The sequence below is a fragment of the Harmonia axyridis genome, chromosome 5 (assembly GCF_914767665.1).
Source record: "Harmonia axyridis chromosome 5, icHarAxyr1.1, whole genome shotgun sequence".
NCBI classification, from domain to species: domain Eukaryota; kingdom Metazoa; phylum Arthropoda; class Insecta; order Coleoptera; family Coccinellidae; genus Harmonia; species Harmonia axyridis.
This window is the reverse complement of record NC_059505.1, coordinates 23,095,855-23,121,748: the sequence shown is the minus strand read 5'-3', so window position 1 is coordinate 23,121,748 and position 25,894 is coordinate 23,095,855. Positions and strand designations below refer to the sequence as shown.

The 25,894-nt window shown below is 32.7% G+C and overlaps 3 protein-coding genes across 13 annotated transcripts in view; 2 read left to right on the top strand and 1 right to left on the bottom strand.

Moving 5' to 3' along the window:
* LOC123680277 (inositol polyphosphate 5-phosphatase OCRL) overlaps positions 1-1,932 on the top strand; it is a 48,658-nt gene extending 46,726 nt beyond the window's left edge. Inside the window, exon 16 of the mRNA XM_045618090.1 lies at positions 1,165-1,932. Within this exon, the coding sequence (XP_045474046.1) occupies positions 1,165-1,413 (249 nt within the window). The 3' untranslated portion in view covers positions 1,414-1,932. The remainder of the gene's footprint in view (positions 1-1,164) is intronic.
* Positions 1,714-2,607, bottom strand: LOC123680278 (mitochondrial transcription rescue factor 1). The gene has a single exon (XM_045618091.1). It carries the CDS (start codon positions 2,520-2,522, stop codon positions 2,037-2,039), a length of 486 nt encoding a protein of 161 aa, XP_045474047.1. The 5' UTR covers positions 2,523-2,607; the 3' UTR covers positions 1,714-2,036.
* A 256-nt stretch (positions 2,608-2,863) lies between these two features.
* The window catches only part of LOC123680275 (Ca(2+)/calmodulin-responsive adenylate cyclase-like), a 141,472-nt gene continuing 118,441 nt past the window's right edge, over positions 2,864-25,894 (top strand). For 5 of the 11 annotated variants that reach the window (XM_045618086.1, XM_045618088.1, XM_045618084.1 and 2 more), the window contains exon 1: positions 2,865-3,289. The gene's annotated coding sequence lies outside the window, so the exon portion shown is untranslated. Of the gene's footprint in view, positions 3,290-11,313; positions 11,440-25,894 lie in introns of those variants that run through there. The other 6 variants (XM_045618082.1, XM_045618080.1, XM_045618089.1 and 3 more) reach the window with 3 other exon arrangements.

Sequence of the window (25,894 nt, the reverse complement as noted above, 5' to 3'; positions counted from 1 at the left end):
AGAGAATAACATAGGTATATACATCACAAACATAAATAAAGTATAGCAGAAAAATAGTCTAAGTAGTAAAAACTAGCGCACTATTCAGATACTTCTTATTTAGATGATAAACCAATTGTGGTATTACTTCAGAACTATATACACCCAAATGCAAATTACCATAAAAAGGAAAAATATCAAAATGCATATAATTTGAATGAAGAAGACAGAAACCATGCACACATTCCATTAACGATCCACAAAAACATGCAGCAAATATACCTATGCTATTAACAGGCATGCAAGTACAAAAGCAAAATGAAAGGCACATACAACAGCATTTATATATCTAAATGTAGTTACGTTGTCGAAGTATACTTATATTCACTTACCTCACATATTTTCACTATGAAACTAATCTGGAATTGGTGAAAAATCATCGAATGTTGAATATTATTATTACAGTTTTTCACTTCTTATCTCACATATTTCCACGATGAAAGTAATCCGGAATTGATGAAAAATCAAAGAATATTGAATCTTATTATTATTATAGTTCATCACTTCTAACTAACAATCAAAAGCTAGAAAATGCATATCACTTTTCACTGCACTAGTCCTGGCAAAAATCTCCTAAACAGTTCAACTTTAATAAAGGTTATGTATTATAAGAGTACTTGTATAGATCTGAGTAATATATCATGAATATGCTATATTTACATAGCTTTTACATAATATTAGCAATGTAAAATATATATTGCGAATGTTACATATATGATATGTAACTATATTACACACTAGTAGATATCAGAGTAATATTGTTTTTAGGGATGCTGGAAGATGTATCATATACGTAACTTCAGTAATATAACAATGTTACATATATGATATATGAATAAGTCAAATAATTTCATGGATATATGAAATGTTATGTATCAGATACATTAGTTTTGAGATGTATCAGGTATATACCTCATTTCTTAGGGATGTTATGTAACGGGAAGGCGCATATAACAACATGGTTTGCTGGGTATATACTTAATCAGTCTTAAAGATGATTAATCCATCAATTCCTTGCATCCGTGATAGGATCATAGCAATTTAATCAAAGAATGTTTACTTTTACTGGGTTATTTATATATATATATTTCAAAATGTATTCATATAATGTTATATCTTTTTCAGATAATTGATCAGAAGTTGCCAGATACCCATAGAAACGTATTTTTGTACATATGTATGTTCTTGCAGGAGTTTCTAAGACATTCTAATGAAAATGGGTATGATGCTAAAACTTTGGCATCCTTATTTGGAGAAATACTTTTAAGAGATCCAATAAGAAATTCAAAACCGCAAGCAAGCAGAGGAAAATCAAATTTCATATATAACTTTCTTGTGAATGACCTCAGTACTTCAATAATTTTGATGAAGTGATAACTTATGAATTAATAATTTCCAATCACTGAGGATATTGATACTTATCACCTTTATGTCAAAGAAATTAATTATTTTCAATATTTATATTATTTGATAATACTCAAATTTTGGATGTTCATTTACAGTTGAATAGAACCCACCAACATTTCTTAACTTCAATGTGAAGGCTTTTAAGTTGTAATATAATTTAGGAGTTCAATACTAGTCTTGGAGAATGCCTGTGAATTTTTTTACTTCATTATTTAATATTTCATTGTAATTTGTTCTTGAAGGATTATTTGTTACCATATAAAACCATTCTATATGCATATATAATTTATAATGTAATGCTTTTTAAGCGATACAGGAGAATTCAATATAAAATTGATTTAAATAAAAGAGCATTTTATAGAAATTATTCAATGTATGAATATTTAGTTAAACCAAATCATTCTTTATGAAGTAGCATTAAGAATTGTAAAGTTTTGTAACAATTCTAGAATGACATTGAAATACTGACTACTAATAAAAGGCAAATATTTTCTTATTTATATCCCATCCAATCTTGGCTGAGCCTGCTCTTCTGATTCGATATTTTCCCAATTAAAATTTTATTGACTACCACTAATAATGTGAATATTTCAATAAGATTTGTTTTCAACTAATAAAGACCTGCTTCTTTTAATTTTCACAGAAATCGTTTCTTCTTCAGGTTTCATTGATAATACTTCAACTCTTGCAACTACTAAAAATTCTGGGTTCATTGGACTAGGTCCCTTAATCACATCTATTTCGTCTCCTTCTTCCACTTGTTCACTTTTTTTTCCTATTTTCTGGCCGTTTATTCTTATTTTGTTCTCGTAAAACAATTTCTCTATTTTGTTTCTAGCTATTCCTAATCCTGATTTTATGATTAAATCCACTCTAGTATTAGTAACTTTGATTTTAGTAGTTGTGGTGCTCTTGTCATTGGGAGAGTAATCTTCACTATCTTCAGAATTTGAACTATTACTAAGATTATTATTCCTTTTAGATTGGAATCTAACAAATCCCATGAAAGTGGAACCAAAATTATCCTTTAGGGTATAAGATGCTAAAACACGTCTAATCGAATTAACTGCTAACATTGTGCAGAAAAATTCTAACTTAATTCAATATACAAATATTTATATTTAATAGGTTATAAATCATTTCTTCATTCTTTGACATCTCATAGAATTGGGTTAGTAGTTTCATAGAACTACGATTTAAATTAGTCATTTCGAACCAGAGAATAACATGCTTTTAATATATCTTTTTATTTTTGGTAATTCACTAATTTTTTCAATAAAATTCGAGCAATTCCTAGATTCCAGTAAAAAAAATTGAATTCTGATTTTTCGGTCACCGATGTTGGATGAGAACACAAAGTAAAGTAGATTTCTGCGCAAGTCTCTCCGTTATCTCTGTCTTTTCACTGTATGTCTTCTGCTCACCAAAAATTAATCAACTTTGTATTCAAGTATTCGTCTAAGGTTTAACTCTAGCGGATTACTATCGACTTATTGACAACCAAAACCAAGTCAGTTTAGCTGGTTTAATGGATCTTACTGGAAGTCGTGTTTCTATGAAAATTTGAAAGAGATGTTATTCCTGAGTGTTCCGAAGGGCTGACAGGAGGTGTGAACTCGATGTTTACATCAATTTTTGTGGACTAACCTTTTTGACATAAATTAAACATTAGTACTGAATGCATCGTATTATTGTTGAGTGTTGGTGACTGTTCTTTGTTTTTGTGAATCAACTAGTAATATTCGTTTTTGGAATTATTATTTGCTGATATAATCTAATCTGGATTTATAAATGGGAAAGTGACATCTTTCGAAAAATCATAACTGGGAGATAATGTAAAAAGGTGGGTATTGTTATTTTGTGATAGAACATCTTTATGGTATTTCTTTGAACCTTGCTTACAATTTTAATTTCCAGGCGATGTGTAACCTTCCTAATCCTCTTACATTCCACTGGGTTAATTTTTTGGTTAACAATACCGTAATTTTCATTGCTCGTCTCTAAGTAACTCATACTAATGTGAAATCTAATTAAATTTTTTAAATACTGTTTTCCTCATTTTAATTTAAATGTACTCACATATATTGTCACAATCGACATTAGAATTATATTTATGAAAAGGGTATTATTATTTTATCTGATAATAAATTTTTATATCTTTTTGATGAATTTTATAATTTCTGCTACAAAATGACTAATCAAGTATTTATTTAAATGTGTAGGAGTGAGAACTCGCCTATTTGAATACCAAATTTAATTTATTCGGTGTCTTTCCAGGTGATAAATTCTTGTTCGTATTCATTTGAGTGTAAATTATCTTGGGTAAAATCAAGAATAATGACATAATTACTCCATTCCTATCGCTTTTTTGTTTTCAATTTTCGAATATTGGATAGAGTTATTGATAAAAGGAGATTTATCCATTTTATTCCATTTTTTTATGAATTTCATAAGAGGTTTATTTTGACAAAATTTCTATTCACCAAATTATTGTGTAGGAAAATCAAAATTTTATTGTCAAGATACAGAATGTTAAACTATATAGGAACTAATGTCATCTACATGAATACTAATTTAGGAATAAAATGTAATATGCTTAAAAATTATTTTATGTGGATAGGGTCATGTCCCAATACACATTGATTTTCAAATTTTGATCACTTGTATAACAAGCTTATGCAAATTAGATTTGGGTTCTGTGCAAGCTGCTCCGCAAGCTGTATCATTCATTATTTACAATAACAATATATAAAGTAATATTTCTGCTTCCACTGTTAATACCGAGGTTAATACTAATTCATGAGCTATATATTATAACCTATGAATTATATTATTCTTCATCGTCATTTTACTGGGAGTCAAAAAAGTTGTATACTTATACTTACTTAGGTATCCCATGTTAATCGTTTCTAGTATACTGAAGGATTTCAACACAGAGAATTTCGCCTTTCAAACCTAGGTCTGTTCGGTTTTTCACTTATAACTGCAGTTTGCATATTCAGTATTTTCTCGGTAGTAGATTTTCGCCCGACACTAGATTTCTCCAAATTAGCAAATCAGAAAAATATAATGTCAGGTTACAATTTAAAATCGAAAAACCTCTAAAGAAGTCTACTGTAGTTGAAGGTGAAACAATAGGTGAAAAATCGATTAGAACACGTCTAGAAAGCGCGGACTTATCTAACTCTGTTAATCGTGTTTGATAAACATGATATTATGTGCCTCTCACTTAATAATGAAGCATTAGTAATTTTGTCTTCTTCAGATAAAATTTCTGGAAAAACTGGTCGACTTGATTGTTGGCCCTTCTGATGAGGTGGTATAGATTGCTTTTTGGATATCGTATTTACTGCTAACCTATATCGAGAAAGAAATACCTAAGTTACTAAGCTAGGAAACCTGGAGAATCCTACGCACTTTTTTCTTCTCCATAAATTCAATGAAATAGTCAAACCTTATACAATAAAGCAAAATACAGGTTGCAATTCCAATGTGACTTTTTTATTAATTAAGCATCTTGCAGTAACCTTAAAAATTTCAATAGAACTTGAAAATTTTTGTTCCAATTCGGGTAAACCCAAATTCGATTATATCGAGCTCATCACACCTTGGATTACGTCGGAAAGAAAAAACAGAGGAAAAAACCTGTATAATTGAAATTTAAAATGTACATTTGACGTAAGAGTACACCTGTTGCCGCACGAAATGCAGGTGTATCACATTAGTCCAGTAGACATATACAAAAAAGGTGGGTCTGCTGGAAAAATTACGAACTTAATGAATCTAGATGTTCGGGGGTGTTGACTCTGCCAAGTTATCCAACACGAGGACCCTGTGCTAACTTGAGGAGGGCCGAAAAACCTCAACATTTCCTGACTTTTTTCAGTTTTTTGCTCATAACTTCTCAACTAACTAGTTTTCGACCAAAACGTTCATTTTTAAGGTAATAGATTCAGAATTTTTATAATGAATTAATTTTTTTTGGTTACGGATCCGAAAAAATCTTATTGTTCACGTACAGGGTGATCCAATAAAAAATAGAAAAAGTCTAAAATTTTCCTGGTCCGGATCTGATTTATTCGATTTCAGAAATTGTGAAGGAGGACGATCGTAAAGTGTGACAAAACTTCAAAAATTTAAATTATTCGGTGGATTAATTGAAGAGTTATTGAACTAAAAAAAATTTATTCTTAAGGGAATGTTTGATGATCACCCTGTATGACCGTGCCAAACAGAGATTTTGAATTTTCATTATGAATTAATTCCGAGATTAATTCTTTGTGGTTACGAATACGAAAAAAATTCTAATGTTCATCACATACAGGGTGATCCAATATTCACGAAAATAGGAAAAGTTTGAAATTTTCCTCGTCCGGATCTGATTTACTCGATTTCAGAAATAGTGAAGGAAGGCGATAGTAAAGGGTGACCAAACTTCAAAATTTGATATTATTCGGTGGATTAGTAAAAGAGTTATTGATCTGTGAAATTTTACCCATAAGATGAACTTCACCCTGTATATCTCAAACGAAGGCACTAAGGCGATTGAAACCTCTTGATACGAATCCTCCATGATGTTCTTAATTCATGATATCCGTTTGTCGCATTCTTCCCGGGACACCCTGTATAATGTAATAGCATTTCTTCGTCTTTTAATCGTAATTCAAAATTCAATCAAACATTATATTCTAACGCAATATTCAACTGAAAAATTGAGTCTATGAGGCTAATGTGGCATTCTTAATAATAAAGAGAATAATTTTAAAGGCGCATACAGACTAGGGAATCCAATCCCGCACCAAAATATCAATCCCGCAAATCCGCGTGATGAAAATTATCAATCTCACGGATCCGCAAGAATGCGGGATTGTTAACAATATATATACCTCGATAAATCCTTCCCACATGTATTATACCTCGATATATACTCTTTGTACTCAACCTTTTAAACATGCTCATAAAAAGGACTTATGCTCGGAAATGCCCATTCGATGTAGAATGCTTAACGTATAGATATGAACGAATCCCTCAGCCAGGATGTTCAAATTTAGCCATTTCTCCCGGATTCTATAAACTTAAAAGAGGGGACCGAATGAGTTGCAGAGGAATTGAAGAGAGAAATAACCAATCAGTTTGTTGAAAGCGAGTAAACATATCTGCTGTCACGTGCCGTTTGTATTTCCTTCTCAGTAATTATGTTTTATCAGAGGTACCACTGTATTCTTAGAGAATTCTTGAAAATTTCCTTATAAATCTATTCATTTTCACGTGATATTACAACGATATCACTAGTTGTTGGATTTTGGACTATAGGAAGTCAATCTTTCCTTTTCGTTTACTCTCAATACTATATGGAACCCACATCCCAAATTGTACTCGATCTAATGAATATTTCAAAAAGAAATCAGAATTACCTGGCCACACGTCAATCGTTCGGGTGTTTCTGTCAAACAGTGTGCTAATATCACACCCATTTGAATACTGTGTTTTTCTCATGACATGAACCATATATTTTATTAGCTTAAAATGGTTTGCTTATAAATACAAGCATTGAGGGATCGATTCAGTTGTAACACTCTTTGTTTACTAATTCCTAGGTGTCGATACATCGATGACATAATCAATGTGTTATTATAACAATAAAAATGGGCAGCATTTCAAACCTTATATCCGCCACTCACGAGGCATTTTCTCGAGCATCTGGAAGCCAGGCACCCAAGAGATTCCAGTCGGGCAGTCAAGTTCATTCTCTAATTTAAAGTCGTGCGGCCGTGTCCCGAGCTGCCAGACTGTAAGGTAATTACGCCTCCCAAGATTTTGAAAATATAACATTTCAGAAGTCTCGCAAAGACGAAGAACGAAAATTTTTCCATAAAATGAACCAATAATGATCATTTTACTTTCTTTTGAAATCGACACGTCAGTAAAAAATCGGACCCCTTTATGATTTATGGGTTTATTATCGCTTTCAAGATGAGTACTTTTATTGCACTACGAGATCGTCATTGTCCGAGGTTTATTATTTTCCTTTATCTATCCGCTTTGTCGGCTTCGCCCCTTATTTGCCATCTGTGATTTTTGCATTCGTCATCGGTATACACTTACCCGTTGTTTTCGGTTTTTTGTATCATTCTTGTCATGAAATCTCAATACTATTAGCAAAGAACTGAACTGAGTAATTCGCATCGAAAAATTGTCTGAGCAGTGTTGTACAATTTATTGTGTTTCATTCAAATTCTAAAACATCAGTTTTAAATTGACTATATTTCTCGCTATATCTACAGGGTGTTCGTAAAATAACGGTAAATTAACTTGAATTGGTATAGATATTCCAATTTAAAGTTTTCATCATGTGATATCCTAATTTTGAATGCAAATCTTACAGGGTGAATTTTTTTCTGGAAGGGTGCCTTACTTCCTCCAGAATTATTTTTTTGTGAACCACTGGTAAAACTAAAAAACAGAAAAATTTAAAGAGAAACTCTGGTTCAGTACTACACTTTTTGGTTTGTTGTAGTTTTGTCGTATCTGCAATCGATTTCGAGAAAAAATTCAAACAGCCCTCTATAATAATTCCCAGGAAAATCCGAAAGATAAGAGTAAATAATGTCTTTTACAAATTTTTTCTCGATTAAAAGCACCCCAAAAAAAAAAGAAGGTCTACGCCCTTGTTTTGGAGATCTTAAAATAGGATTAATCTCAACTTCCTATTTACTGATGTGAACACATCATTCGAAAGTGGAAGCCGAACTATGAATTGTTTATGTTACGATTATTATTAAATCTGTCCTTGTCCTTGTTGAATATGTATAGAATGATCTAATAGCTAACAGAATCTTACCCAAAGTTGTCGTCGAAAAGCGATTCTTGACCTGTATACTTCTACAAGAATTGAAAAATCAAAATCGCGAAACAAATATTAATCATCCTTTAACTTTCAGTGTTTTTTTCATTATACCTGAAAATTGGATCGAAATATTTAATGGTTTATACACCTCAATTGCTACATTCGAATTGACTTTGCTAGTATAGGAATATGATTCAACTTCTGCTGTTGATATCATGTTTTTATCCTGAACGAAACATTTGAATGGCTGTAGTAACGAAACCGTTCGATATTTTACAATTCTGTTTTCATATTCGTGATTGATAATTGAAGGAGTACAATTGTACAAAATTTCATCCATTTCGGGTGAAATTTTTTTATCGCTGTAGACATGTAAAAAAAAATTTGTGTTCGATTTCTGAAAAAATTTTTGCACAGAAATTCTTAGAAAATTGTGTTCATTCAGAAACTAAAACTCAATTTGACCACCGGAAAAAAAAAATTAGGAACGTTGCAGGTTTTCCGTTTTTTCATCAACTTTTCTGAATAGAGGACCCAAAAATACTGAGATTTGACGAAAAACCGTTTCTTTGAGTGTTATACAAAACTGACCACACCCATAAGAATCTTGCTCAAAATTGACGTTTAACACCCTGTATCTCGCTTATGCGTCGAAAACGGGATATATTGTATAAGGCAAAAATGATTCTCCCGATGTCCTCTACACGAATATATATGTTTGTCCAGTTTATGATGAAACACCCTGTACATATAATGGATATTCCTTGGGTACGCCACTGATCGTGAAAGTAGATAGAAATAAACATTAGAGAAATATTGAACCAAAAGAGATTGAATTTTAATTGTCCTGACTCGTGAACACAGATTTATGAAGAAATTTGACGGTCATTTATTTGTTAGTATGTAATGAGTATAATTCTCCGGTTTTTATGTAATTCGGTTTTTTTATTGGATATTCTGCTATATTGCCACTTATTAGTGGAAAACTGCTGATGCCAAATAATCACCAACTATACATATTTTTGTGAAAAAAAGAATAAAAAAAGTCATTAACTATAGAGGTGCAATTTTTTTTTTTCAATTTTGAAAACCGCCTTTGGTTATTCTGGGACTGTTAAAAGATAGAACCGATTAATTTCATGTTCATTTTTATTCCATATTGTATATTCGAAGTAGAATGGTCTCAAAATAAAAACGAACACCCAGTAACATTGAACAAATTGTTTAGCGTGTTAGAACTCAATCAGAGTTTCGTTACTTCCACTCATTTATTGGCCAACATTATTGATCAATTCTGCTTCCCTTTTCGATCGAGCATTTAGCACCCTTCTTTCAACCATGCCTGTTTCAGGAAAAAATGTAAGATTTGTTTTCCTGTTTCAGGAAAAAATGTAAGATATCTAGAAACAGTGTTGCAAAACTTTTGTTAATGCATAAAACTATAAGGAAAGTCAACTCGAATCTTTTTGGTTATACACTCCCACTCTCCTCTGATCTTCCCATATTTATTTGAATTGAGCTTATGGAATCCTTTTGTATTATAATCATAATAATTTATTTGTCATTCATTACAACAATATGGTCAACAATATGTATTCTTGTGGAATTAAATATTATTTCGTTACCTGTGACATGTAGGGAAACACCGAAAATATAATATAATAAACTAAAATATTACCAGGACAAAAATCATCGCTCAAAATTTATTATTTATGAAAAAGTCCGGATCAATAACCTTATCTATTCCTATTGAATTATATATTCATTATTCAACTGCTTTTGAGCAATTAATAGTATCTATTAACAAACAGCGTGAATTATAATAACTCACTATAATGAATCGGAAAAGATGGATCTGTGCTTCTATAACTATCTGTTTCTGTTTGATTGGCCGAAAGGGAACATTCCATTATTGTTATCAAGGGGAGGAATGTCAGAGGGAATGCCACTTTAATAATTTTGACGTTTTCAAATTAAGTCGATATCTATGATAATTATTGTGAATGTTTTGCTGAAAACGATGTGAAGATGAAATATTATGCATTTCCAAAAGACAAACAGCTAATGTTACCATATAGAATTACTTGCCCGAAAAAAATATAAAGGAGTTTACAAAAACTTTCAAGATTGGTGTAGCAGTGAGAACATCGAGTCGTCGTTTACAGGGAATGTTTTTTGGTATATTTTAATGCATCTTTATAGGCAACTATTATGGTTTTTCAATAAATTTCTGTCTGTACTCCGTACTGGATTCGAGCTAGCCGAAGCTAGTTCGATTGTGATTGGTGACACTAAGTTTCCATCTCTCTTGTACTCGGAATTGAAATCTTGAAAATATTTTACTGATATTTGATTTGATTTTTCCCTGGTTCTGGTAATACCTCAAGGTTCATTCAACCTATCAATAATTTCTCAATAAGAATATAGAGTAGAATATACCATAAATTGATTATCAACAGGAATAGATGTATAGTATATCCAAAGTCACTTGAACTAGTCCGTAAGAACGCTTGGCCAGATGTCCCTTTGATGTGGATACTGCGATTCGCTAAATACCGGGGTTTATTTGGAAGTATTGTTAGGCAATAAATTCACTGGCCCCAAAGGAATTTCTCTAAACTTGGACAACCCTTGTATAGTCGAAATATTTTGGCTACCTCCAAGTGACTTTGGACTTTACGATGGGATGTGGAAATGATAATTTCATATAAAATTTTCTTTTTTCTTTCAATAAAGAAGCTTTCAAGGAAGGTGATTCATCGTAACCCTTCAATATCTCTTAAAATGAAAACCTTCGACAGAAATGGAATTTTCTTCGATCGGTACACGTCTATATTTAGCTTTATGCACGTCAGTTCCCAATGGCACAGAGACGTTCATTTGGCAGCTACCAGCGGTCGATTCTGCTACTGAAAGGTGGATAAAGATTTCATGTTTACATCTGACAAGCGAGTGTATTGAATTGAATCACAACTTATAGGTGTTTTGGCCGTCTCGAATTACCGAAATAAACATTAAGATACGCAAATAGACAGTACTCAATCATAAAATGAACTTGTAAAGTAAGCTTATCTGCCGATTGAAAAGTTGAACGACTGAGCATACACTATACAAGTTTTACTCGAGGGTTAATCAATTCCATTTAGGTAAAATTGTTTTCTGGATTTGTTTCGTCAAGTTTACTAATTATATACTGTTTAGTTACTATAATATACTTTTAGTTACAATAATATATAAAATAATAACCTTTTATTTTATATTCTAATAATAGTTCAATTTTGTTTCATAAACAAACAGTAGGAACCGGAGTGTCTGTATATTTCATTAATTCATTGAAGAATTAGTGTGAGATAAACGAGGACAAAAGAAAACACAAAAAGTTTTTTCCGAATTAATGTCCGTCCTTCTTTCTGTACGTACACGTTAACCTTTCAAACTACTTGATGGATTTGATTACGGTTTCCGCAGAAAAATTTTGCTCATATTGGAGCAACACAAAGGTGAAACCAGTTTTCATAATTTAAAAAACTATACAATAAGAAAAATTACGAAATATTGCTTTTTAGCCGAATAGTTATAGCTTAGATAGTTTTAGATTTATAAATTCTCAAATTGGAACTATTAACTTGATTTCATATATTTATCATATTTGATAGCAAACGTTAAGACATGCCAAGATCAACATCTTGGTCCCACTCATCGCTTTCGAGTCCACCGAAGATTGAGATCACTTTTGTGATGAAGAAGACTTTTCGGGATATAAAAGTGTGGCAAGCCAGAAAATACCGTATTGGGAATTCTCGATTTATTCTATATCGAAGAACGGGGAAGCATTGTGCCAAACACATAGGCAGAGTTATTTTTTATCTTTCAAGCCACTTCTTTGAATTAATTGATAATTTCCTTGAAATTTCCGGAGGAAACGCTATTTCATGCAATTTCCGCCATCAGTTGCTTGAGATTTTTATCATAGGTTTTTCTCCGAGGTTTTCTCTCTTCCTTATTTTGGTTGGTTTTCATTTATTATTGTTCTGTGAATTATTCAAAGCTTTTCGTTACATTGACGATTCCAAAGGTTTATTATTGAAAATTATTCAACAAGATCTATGAAACACTATCCACCCCCAATGAATTATGGAGTTTTCGAATTAAAATTCGGATAGATCATTTTTATAGTTTCGCGAAAAAATTTCACCAGATACTTACTTAAATTAAAAGAAGGAATTTTATACAAATAATTTCCATATCGAGTTGAAATTAAGAATAGATAGAGAAGCCAGAGACATAATGAACTTAAGTACAAATCTACGGTATTTTTTTATGTTCTACGAGAATAGATAAACTATGAAACTCAAATAATGATAATAATGGGAAATAACTTCATATTTTGTTTGCCAATGGCATGTAATATTTTTCCAACAAGCGTGAAAATGATAGAATGATATACACTGTAACGTCGCCAAAATATTTATTTTTAGATGCAGAGAAAAGTTGACTGAGTAGGCGCGTTTTTACCGAGGTTTTTACTTACATTGAAATGAATAATATAATTAAGGCTTGAGGCCCACAGCCAGTGCAAGACATCTTCCTGATAACACAAATTTCTCTATTTGAATCACTTCATTATTGCATCACGATAGGTATCTATAATTTTCGAATTTACAGACAAAAATTCGTTTATGAATATGAGTTTTTTTGAGTTCTTCCAATATTATAGGTAGGAGAGACTGGGGAAGGTTGATACATTTCTCACAAAATTGTTATTGAAAAAATTGTGTTTAACATATACCAATCCATTTATGTCAGAGTGAAATTTAAGAACTCCGCTTAAACGTTTAGCAATATTTAATAACTGAAAATGGAAATTTCCACCTTGATTATGAGTTCTTGAAATTGTCGGAGCAAAGTGTCTCAAACCTCCCTATACATTGGAGGCTTGATACACTAAAGACGGATGTTTGATACAATAAGAACTGGGGTACAAGTAATAATTATAAATTAATTTTTTATTACCATAATACTACATAATTCGCAAGTACTTAAACATTTTTATTTCACTACTTACACTTGCACAGGCTGAATAGCACACCATTTTCTGATGAATATGATGATCCAGCTTGCATCTACTGCAATTCATCATTTTCGGCGTTCATCAGAAGATGGATTATTTTCATTTTATCCTCAGGATCCAAGTCATCAAACACACTTTTTTTTGTTTTTGCATTTCTGTTTAAAACTTTTCTTTTGAGGTGAGATTTACTGTATCAAACCTCCCTAGAAGACAAATTCAGAAAATATAGGACGTGAACATATTGTGATGTTCGATTAAAGATCTGTACTACTGGCATATATGTTCTCAATGAAAAGAGCATCAAGAATAAAGTAATGAATTTCGTTAGTTTTAGTTGATAAAGAGATAAATCCTACGTTTGTTATGCAAATTCTTACATCGAATATGTAGAAATTTTGAAATTTTAAGCTTGAAAACTCTTGTTCGTGACGCGATCGTTGTTAGATTTTAAATTGACACTATTTCCACACTCAGAAAGTCACTGCACGCGATTACGCCTTCTCTGAAGAACCGAAGCGGGAAATTTGAACGTGTATCAAACCTCCCCTTGTATCAACCCTACCCAGTCTCCCCTGCTGAAATTTCAGTAACCACATTCAGTATATTGATACCGAATCTCGAGCTGAATCTATAATTCTGCATCAAGCTTGAAATTATTATGTTATATTTAGTTGCATAATCTCCACTTGGGTGGAATGAGTTGTCACTGAAATATTAAGTATTTCTTTTTTATTACCTATTCTTCTTGAACTTTTTATAATTCTTATGATTTGATCTGATTTCATTTTCGCACAAAGCTTTATATTGTTATTTTATATCACTCAAAATTTCTTCTCCGTCGGTTTTGTGGGAGTATTTTGTATTGGACCATTTGGCTTTCAAAAGCTCATGTTATTCTTGATCAAATTTGCTGTTTCGAAATTAAAAGGAAAACAACATTTGAATTGCCATCAGTGCCATTTCTACGCAAATGACAGTGTGTTATTCCTATCAACTAACAAAACCTCGCCATTCGAGATTCGAACCCATTTTGAAAATCTCAAATTGCCAAGTCTTTTCGTTGTTGAATTATCCTCTTATACAATATGGTATATTTCAGCTTTCGATATAACAGGTTTTATTTAATAGGAAATATTTGATAAAATTATTTTTTAACCTTTTCTAAGGGTTGTAAAACAAAAATAATAATTGGTTTTGACATACGTTTATTATTATTTTTTTCTGAGTATCTCACTAATATTATACATAATATATTGCGATTCAGAGAAACTATTTCAAATCTAATCTTAGAATAAATTCTACTACTATTAAAAAAAATCTTTCGAATCTAAGTAGTCGAAGTAGGTACCTATTTTCCGAGATATTGACATGTCTGACACTATTTGTGGGATTTCGCATCAAGACCTTCACAAAATTGCAGTTCGGATCTCTCAAAAACGGAAACCGTCATTCATATATGAATTTCGAAAACTGAATTATTCATTGATCGAAAATCAATCCGTCAAAATGATAATCATGAGTTAGTCGATTCTTCAACCTGAGGTCACCGGCCACCGCTGTGCGGTTTCTGGACTCAAGGTGTGAAATGTACGGATATATGCTAACTAGTTTCTCTGGCCTGAATTTAAAAAGAATGTTGACATAACCAAAGTTCTTGACTTGTCACACATCTCATGAGACTATTGATTGCAACAACAATTTTCTGATGTTATTTTAGGAAAAACTTTTGTCACCCACCAACTACCAACAGCGTAGTACGCTGTTGAGAATTCTGTTGGAATAAAAATTCTTAATTTTCTACCTGAAATGATTTATAATTATGTTTCATCATTCTCTTGGCAATAATTGCCGAAAACACTCCTCAAAATATCTCAATTCGTGATCCTATCAAAATTAGTCGGACCATAAAAAAATTGATTTTCATTTTATTCTGTCTTCCCATTTTTATCTGATATGTTTACTATCACGACATACGGAGGGACATACATTCTACAAATAAACGCACTGTGAATATCGATGTTGATATAGTGTGTTGTGTATGTTTCGAATAATCGACATCAATTCGTCTTGTTGTTGTTGATTACGAATTGAAGGTTTCAATTGACTGAAACAAAATATTTGTTCGTCTTCCTAACGCCATCTAGATATTTTCCATCAGGCCGAATATTTAAATTTGCAGACTAGACGGATATCAAATGACGAGGTTGAATTTGTAAATGGACAAAATTCTACTAAGTGTTCCGTAAATATGGCCAATCGAAATTACTGTGGTTAATATTAAATAACAATTGTAAGCTCCCTACAAAATTCCAAGATGATCACATTGTCAGAAATCTATTGAAAAAAAAAATCCCCTTATTTCAGTGCTTACAGACCCGATCAGGTTGAGATTTTGCATGTATATGGAGAAATAACAATATAAGTCTCCTGTTGTTAGCGCCATCAGGACTGTAAAAAAAATTTGAGCAGAATATCGAAAATAAAACATATTAATAAGGTGTAGTAAAAAGATTCATTATTTTTGCATGAAAAACAAAACTTGTATTACCAGAACTAGAATCACTGCGCGTGATTGGCTGTTACAGTATCAGGACCATAACACTATTTACATTTTCAGCCACCTGGTTTCATTATTTCCATGACTATGCAAACTCACCCTGTAGCTTTCTTAGGAAAGGCAGAAATTAATTTTTTGCAGTCAATCCGTGCTCACCTAGTACTACTATCCCGTGACACCCTGTATATTGAGTAAATTATCACAGGTTTCTAGGTCAAGGATTTTTCACACAAAACCAGCTTTTTCCCAAAAGATCTAAATAAAACTCATAGGTTTGTTTTTAAAATAATAACATCAAAGTCCGAACAGAATTTCCATAACATCCTATCACTCGAAGCTAAGATAACTATCTTGTTTCTACCGAAAGTATGAGACCCATTGTGAATACTTTTGAGATAAAAAATTCCCTCATCCGATTTCAAAATTTCCATTTAAAAATGCATTTCAGACATTTCTTATCATTTTTTTTTGTGTCTGTTGGTCTGTGTCCGCAAATCATTGTAACAGCTTTTATCCGTACAATTTTTAGCCAATTTCAATGAAATTTGGGGTTATATAATTTTTGGGGCTTAGATAAAAATTACACGTTGGCCAAGAACAAACGTAATATACCTGAGATATATTGGAAACTTGAAATTCGGACCTTGGTCCTCAAATTTGCGTCAACATAACTTGATAACTTTTTTAGCTTTCAATGATTTGATATTGTAGCATTATATCAAATGTGTTGTCACTCGCAGTTCTTAGCGAAAGTCGAATACATTCGGTCTTAACGGTATTATCAACGTTCATGACTAGTGCATATTCTCTGCAACAGTTTTCAAATTGTTTATTAGGGACGTGCAGATGGCTTCGAAATCTTTCAGGTCTGAAGCAGAGACAGCAAAAATTATTTATTTGATCAAGATTGATACCAGATATTCGGCTAGATCATTTATGGAAATAATGAAAAGCAGTGGTCCTATTATAGAACCCTGTGGTACTCTCAGGTCGCATACACACCTGTTTGACCACTGGCTGCCCACCTTTACAGAAATGGTACGCCCCTCGGTACGCCCTGTAATGAAGCTGCATCTGCATATCCAATCTAGGAAAACCTTTCGTGGGAACCAGAACATAAAAAAAACTCCTCGAAAGCCCAGAGAATAGAGTTTATTCAGTATGAACTTGGGTGTAATAAGTTAAATGCTCTCGAGAGGTCAAAACACAGACCTGCTACATGGAGACCTTTAGACTCATAGACGCACTCAAAAAACTCAACAGAAGCTTCTGGGTCGATTTCCTTTCCCTGAATCCATGTTGGCATCCCGTCAAAAGGTTGTACTTATTGAGGAATCCAGACATGCGATTTAGTACTATTCTTTCTATGACCTTGGAAAGACACTCAGAATGGAGATCGGTCTATAAATGTAGATATCTTCTACATATTTTTTTATTGGTATAACCGAGGAGTGTTTTAGCGAATTGGGGAAAATACCGGATGAGACCGAGAGATTGATCAATCGAGAGAGAGAGAGAGAGAGGGGGGGGGGGGGCTCAGATATATGTTTGGAAGTCGCTTCAATATTTTAACTAAGACGAAATCAGCACCAACACTGTTTTTACTTTTTAATGACCTGATCGTATCCAAGACTTCGCAAGTGATTAGAAAAGAATGTATGTCCATGTTGTTATTGCCATATCGTCCAGCAATACTTCTGCTTGCTACAGACGAAAAATGGTCTGCAAAAGACTCAGGTATAAGTAGAGGGTCAGAAACTTGAACAGCAGCTATATTCAAGGTCATGTCTAATCCCTCATTATTTGTTTCCCGTCTGACTACCTATGTTCCAGGCTGTTTTGCTCTGGTTATGAGATGAACATAAGAGTTTGGCATGAAATTCAAGCTTAGCATATTTTAGAAGTTATCTACAGTGCTTTTTAGCGTCTCTGTATTCGTCAAAAGAATATGGACCCCTACGATTAAGATGGAGCCAGTACAGATTCTTGAGATTTTGGCTAGCTATTCGAACATCTGACGTAACCCAACCTGAATTTAGACGATTTGAGACACTTCGATATCTAAATGGACAGCAGATATCCATGTAATAATTTATTATTTCCATAAAAGTGTCATAAGCTGTGTCTATGTCAGAGCACAAGTAAACAGTTTGAAAAGAAGTTCGAGAAATAAGTGAGCTGAGCTCGTTCAGATTGTTAGCTGAAATAGATCGACATAATTTATCAATTTTACTCTTATTCGGCGGCTTAACAGAAATACATCTAAAGGTGAAATTCAGAAAAAGTGCTTTGTGATCGCCAATATGAGATTCAAAAATTGACGTTGAACAGTTTTCCGTAGTTACATGTTACATTGGTTAGCATATAGTCTACCTTTGTAGATAATATACTGCCATTTCTGTCAATAAATCGGGTTGGCCCCAAGTTGGTCATAATTAGTTTGAAACAGTCTAATAAATCATTGAGAAGTGATTTCAGCATGGAACTATATCCTTCAAAAAGTCTATATTTAGATCACCGCGAAGGAAGATGTGATTCACCATTGACTGGTACTGCTGTAGTTTATATGAGGTCTTGCTAAAAATACGCTTTTTAACTCCTGTGACACTCCCGATATGTTCAAGTCACTACCCTGAAGACCGATCCTTCTACAGAAGTACGACATCAACGTATAGCCAGGAATCACCATAGTAGTCATCCCATCGGGATCGCACCAGTGCTCAACTATGCTCACTATGTCAGGGATGTGCATATCGGGTATCTGGCTGAAATGCTAGGAACTTATTAATAAATTCTACCAACTAAGAGCTATATTGGATGAAAAAATAATTAAAAACTGTTGACGTTGCACTAGCAGAATCCACAATTAGTTATTGTATCACAGCATGGGGAGGTCTTGCCACAGCTCATCTCACTCTTTTGGAGGTTGCCCAGAAAACTCCCATAAAAATAATTTTGAAGAAAGGAAGAAGATTTCCTACAGATAACCTTTACAAAAGGAATCCGGTTTTCGCGAGGTGCGAATGATATACATTTATTGCTGTCTTATAAGATTATTGAAGTCACCATCTTCAAAATATCATACCCATCCGGTTTCTACTCGCTCTAGAGTAAACATGGCTCTAGTAGTTCCATTGTACAGAGAAAAGCATACACAACATTACATTTCGTATCTGGGACCAAAATTCATTAATATATTGACTACTTCATTGTGAGATATATGTACTAAACGAAAAGTTGAGAGATTAAAATTATTCTTAGTGGAGAATATCACAGTTTTTATGGACTTGTTTTAGATTAAATTTCCGCCATCCCCTGCCTCACCTGCTTTTTGATTTCTCATCCCGATTTTGGTATGTTTTCATTATTTTATGGATCTGAATTTTTTTTCGCAATTGATCTTATCTAGTATTTTTTTTTTGTGAGTATATTATTAGGTACACTTTGACGAAGTTAAACAACACAAGCCTGGCTTAGGTGTCTCGTGCAAATATTGAACTTTGTTCGTATACAGGGTGTTCCTAAATTGAACGTACAAACGAAAAAGGGAGATTCCTTAAGTGAGTTTAAGAAAAAAAAGTCCCATAAACATGGGGTCGCAACCGTTTCGTTTTCGAGATACAGAGTGTTGAAGTTTGAATTTTTTTCAAGTTTTTTCTCGAAATCGTTGGTAGATACGACAAAACTACAAGAGACCGAAAAGTTTAGTATAGGAACAAAGCTTCTTTTTACATTTTTTCAAATATACAGTTGCTCACCAAAAAAAAGTTCTGCAGAAGAACAGGTGGCAGTGTTCCAGAAAAAATATCACCCTGTAGATCTTCTATCGAAATTGTCATGTCACGTGGTGAGAACTCTCAAATGTAATATCTATGCCAAATTTCAGTTGAATATCTTGTGAAGTGTAGATACTATGAGAAAAAAACTTGAAAAAAATTCAAACTTCAACACTCTGTATCTCGAAAACGAAACGTTTGCGACCCCATGTTTATGGGACTTTTTTTTCTTAAAATCACTTAAGGAATCTCCCCTTTTTGTTTGTACGTTGAATTTAGGAACACCCTGTATAACTCTCCTGAATAAATTGATTTGATTTGATATTTGGCTTGGATAAACCTGTGGAATCGGTCAAGGGTTCTAAAAGTTTGAGCATTTTTCAATATTTTTTTCATATTATTACCTATCTCAACTACATTTCCATTATAATTTAGTGATATAGGTTTTTATTATATTATGATTATTTTCATGTCTTGAAATAATTTGCTAGAAAATAATAAACCATAGAGTAAAATATGCAGGTTTTTGTATTTCATATACCTACAGATTTGAGACAATCATAACGTCAACTCCAAAAATTGTAATGTCAACTCATCGAACGATTCCAAATATTGATTTTTGGTAACGAAATGAATCTCGGAGAGCTACACAAGCTTCCTAACATCGATATAATATCGCACCAGGGCCGGCGTTAGAGGTAAAACAGTGAAGCAACCATTTCAGGCGCTTTTATTTGAGTGTCGGCAATTTGGCCCAGTTTGTTGGTCGTTTTTTCATATTTCATCCTTGATTCTTGAAAACAACATAAAATTATTTCTCTCCGCTGCGTTTGTCACCATTCTCTACAATAAAAATCTCCAAACCGCTTTTACTAATAAATAACACATGGCCTATTATATGCCTGTATAATAAATGGCAGCCCAACTAATATAAACAGAATTCCCTATTACTCTCATTGAAAGGAGGATAAAATCATTATGTATTTCACAAAGACCAAAAACACCACTAGCCTCGCTTTCGAATTATTTAGATGTTTATATTCAAATATGAAAAATTCCTACCATTTAATATTCAAAACTAGTTACTGTTAAATGCCAAATATTTTCAGCGGAACACTTGGAAGTTGGATTTTTTTATGTTTACGATATACTGAATATGTGTATTTCGATATTTTTGACTTATGTATATGCATTTGTTCTGTTTTGCTGTTTTATTTTATTCAAAAACCTTGAGAAACATTTGATGTAATTGTAATATTATATTGTCTAGAACATTTCAATATTCTTTATTCTCATGAATTTAATTTTTTCACGCACGATTGCAAGATTCTTCATTCGAAGCAGGTGGTGTGTTTTTGTGGGGGTGGTTATGAAGGAGGTCATGTTGTTTTGATGATTTTTCATCAGGGCCACTAAAAAGTTCTTTGCTTCAGGCGCCAAAATTACATGCGCCGGCCCTGTATCGCACTGTAGTCAGTGTTGTCTGCAGCAAAGTTGCTCGAATCCGCGAAATTGACTCTAACTTGCGATAATTGGACGATATACGAACGTGTCTGATCACAAACGCCATCCCCAGATGTTTGTTCATTATTTTTATGCTATTCATTTTACGAGCGAGATGAGACTTTCAGGAAGGTGGCATTTTTTCAGAACAATGATATAAACTCCGACGAATTGATGTCTTGTTAGCTTGATATATTTTCATTTTTTTCTGGTTCATTAGTTTCAACAATATAACTTTGAAATATTTGGGCCAACAACTAACACGAAAATATTACTAGTGAATAAGGCTTGTTATAGTGTGAATGAGTATTTGTGAAGGCAATAAGTGTCGGATGAAACATAATTGTTAGGTTTTTGCAGGACTATTTATAATACGCTAAGGGCCAATTGCACCATTTGCCTAAACATTGATTAAAATTTAAACATTGATTAATTTCTGATTTCTCTTGAGAAATCATAGAGTAATCAACGTTTACATTTTTAATCAATGTTTAGGCAAATGGTGTAACTGACCCTAAAAATGAATAAAACGAATTGAATGAATTGGATCTTCGGAAACTAATAGACATACAGCCAGTAAACAGAAAACGTATAATGATACGTTTATATTGAATGAAATTTTGTTGACCCAAAGTAGATATTGAGGCCAACAGGGTCGAATTTGAAATTTTTAATAATGATGGTATATTCTGAAACAAGTTGCAGAATGGGCTCCTATTCCAACACGAATGCGAAATTCGAACGAACGACGAAGGAGCGAGTTTTCGAACGCATGAGTGTTGGCATTGCCTTCTGCAACGATGACGATGTTCATATTATGTATATAAAGATGTGACTTTCAACTGAAAGTCCCGCATCGCGATTTTGTGATGTTATTATATCACGCCAAATTAATTTTTGGCAAAATGTCTCATAAAACAATTTATTCGATATAAATGAAGTGCTTGAGCTTTTACTGTTGATCATAATTTACTGGATATGCGAAGGAACATGTTGCTTATGCTGTGCAGCCTACATAATAGTCTTTATTAAAATGAGAATAATGCACACTTTAATTTTTAATACTTAGTTTATTATACAGGGTGTCCCGTAAAGACCACGTCAAACCGAGGGAGAATGTAGATCAGAGGATAACCCACCTGCTATGACAAAATTCCAATTGTAAAAGTCCTACCGTTTTCGAGATATTTTTTTTTTGTTGAAAATAATGAATTTTTGCCCCTTTCAATAGTTTTGCCCTCACGGTCGGTACAATTTTACATCTTTCTGGTTAATTTTTTCATTAAAATATTGCTGAATAATGATTTTAACGTTTACATTGAAAACATCCTCCGAAAATATTAAAGGGGGACTATGAGAAATATTTTTATGGGAAATTTTAGTAGTGGATTATTTTATTCATGAAGTTTAGCCCATCGTAGTGGAAAAAAATGTACCGAGCTACTGCTGCACCATACACCAATAAATTATCTATTTTATAGTGATTTCAAAGAGGTATCACACAAGTCATTTGTTATTCAAAGAAAAAAGATATGGCTGTTTTTATCCAAATGGGTACGTTTCTGACAATATCAAGTTTGTCAATTCTGTTAAGAAATCTTCGATGTTGCATTACTTAGTAAACAATGGCAATTGTTTACGTGCAAAAATATTACTTGCATAATTATTCACCTCACCAAAATTCAATTTTGCCGGCAAATTTTGGAAAACATCATGCAGATCCAGATTTTTTTAATAAGATCATTTGGAGCGACGAGTCTTCCTGTACCAAGGATATGTATTTTGAAATATTTTGATTTTTAACATGTTAAAGATCAATATATTTTTCTTAACGAATATGTTGCAGAGAGTTTCGGACCCCTGGCCATTCTTTCTGTTTTGGAGATATAAACGATTAAATATCTGGCTAGGTATTCTAGGAGATCGTTGGTTAGGACCAGTAGTTTTACTGAGCCTGGCGTGGTATAGTATATTCAAAGTCACTTGGAGGAAGCCAGAATATTTCAATTATACAAGGGTTGTCCAAGTTTACAGAAATTCCTTTGAAATTTATTAAATAACTGCTAACAATACTCTCAAATAAACCCCGATATTTAGCAATTTGTCTTGAAAACAAGAATGTCCCGATTTGATGTTCCTTATTGGCTGAATATTCCCTGTTCCACTTCGGAACACTCATTAGCTGCATCTATCTTTTATTTATTACTTTCTAATGACTCGTATAGACCAGTGTGGTCCATAGGGGTATTATTGAAATGCATTTTTACTTAGTTTTAGTTCGTTGTGTAACTGATATTTTTAATGATTTCGACTATGATGTTTGGCAAAATTATATGACTTCTGTAAAAAAGATTAATATTTTGCGATCAAATTTATTCCTCCATTAACTTTCAAAGTCAGTAATGATACGACAAGTTCTGAAGAAAATGAATTCGCATCCTAAGGATCTTCATACCACTGAAGAAAAAAATTTTGGTGCAATACGAAAAGATTAGGTGATTTTTCATCACATTTGCTGATTTTATCAATGTTATTACTAGTTTGAGGTAATCATGGAAAAAAAACATATGACCTTGAGGCTCTCAAATTTGCTACGTCAAAATAGCCGCTACGTAGCTAGATCGAAAAATCAATCAAGTATTCCATAGACAATAGAAATATTTCACCATTTCCCGCCATTAGTCGAGAAAGTTATAATATTACGAGTAGGATCCTTATATCTTTGAAAATTTATACTGATTCTGATTTTCCCAGAAAACTTTTTCATAAGATTTTTTTAGCAGAATCTCATTAACTCATGAACCATTGAGTTTATACCCAATTATTGGCATTTTTCTGAAATTGTCATCAACAAAGCTATCTGATAATGCAATAAAAAACTGGGCGTGCCGTTTGAAATGAGAATGTAGTAGTCTGTTTCCGGTATAAGTTGTATAGGTCTGAAAATATTTTAGGGAGAAAGGTTATCATCTCAAACCGCAATATACAAATTTTTAGCAAAAAAATAATATTAGTATCATAAATGTCTTATAGGCCATCACGGTGAATCACCCTGTATATCATTATCATCCAGCCTTTTGCTTCCACGTTGGACATAAACTTCGCCTAACAATAACGAAGAAATAAAATTCAATTCGGCAACGTAGCTGCTGATTTGACGTAGAAATTTGGATGTCATTCAAGGATCTCAAGTTCATGCATCTATTCTACCCTAGTTTGTATTATCTTCAGACAGAACATTTCCGAGTTCATCTCAAACATATTCGTGCTCTTACAATTTTATGCAACGATTAGTTGATAATGTTCCTTTATAGTATTTTACAGGTCGAGAATAAAGAATAATCAAATTACACCGTAGAAAAACATATTATCATTTTTGATGTGACGACAAAAGGTATTCTCGTCGTAAATTTTCTTAAAGAATCGACATCAGAGTCCCATACATACGCATAAATATTATTGTCAACTCAAGGGTTTAAAAAGAGTGCGCCTGTGGTTTATGACTGTTTTTCAATAATATCTAGCCATGCTCGAAAAGGCCAGAGTAGCATTCATTCGAATGAGAAAACTCCTCACAAATCACGATCTGAACAAAAAAAAAAATTATAAGACTTCTGAATGTTATGTATTCTCTGTGCTTCTGTATGGAATAGAGTATTGGACGCTTACGGAAGCTTCTTGTAAAAAACTAGAAGAGTTCGAGATGTGTCTCTACAGAAGAATGCTTTGAATCAGATGGACAGAGGGCATAACCAATGAGAGTGTATCAATATTACTTAATGAGAAGACTGAAATTATCATCATTGATATCATTATCATAGCATTCTTTGAATATGGTCTCTCTTTTGATAATGAAAAGTGGAGTTCGCATAATTTATTCGTTCTGGATGTAATGTCACTGAGTATATTACATTCTATAGAGGATGGAAAATCTCAGGACTGAACAGATTTTCCTCGAAATTCTTAAACACTGTCCTCTATTAGTTTCGACAAAAATTAAAATTAACTGTCTTCGGATAATTCACTTCAAGAGTTATAAGCCTCGTGTGAAATTTCGTGTTTATAGCGTCTTCAGAACGATAAGAGAATCAAGCAGCATAAAGAAAAAATATAACCAATCAAAATATCTCAACCCGATCGAATTTTCTATGGTTATGATGACATCATCAGCTTTTAAGTTCAACGGAATACCTACTTAATGATGATTAATATGATTAAAAATAATAGAAATATCAATTATTCTCGATCTTTTGCAACTGACGTTAATAGGGAAATTTGCATGAAATATTTCGTTTCCTGTTAGCCATTGATCCGGTTTGTGTTTTGAAAATCGTGTTCCAATTCAAAAACGCACTTTCGACGAACATGTTTATCAGGATATCGTTAAATGAATGAGCTGTCTCGATTTATTTGCATAAAAAATTTGTATGGCAGGTTTCTTCAATTACCTAATAATGTAGTTTGTTATCGCAAATTTGAAATCGTGTTTACACATAAAAAACGGCACACCTTTCTTTGAAGTTTCCTCGAAATCAAGTTCTTAGAACATGAACTACTTATTTTTCAATCATAGATAGTCTAAGTTGGTTTCGAAATCTTTGACGAAACCAAAAAAAAAGGTATTGAGATACTAAAAATATAACAGTTACGAATATTTTATAACTAGATTGCAATGGAAAACTTGTAATTGTGGG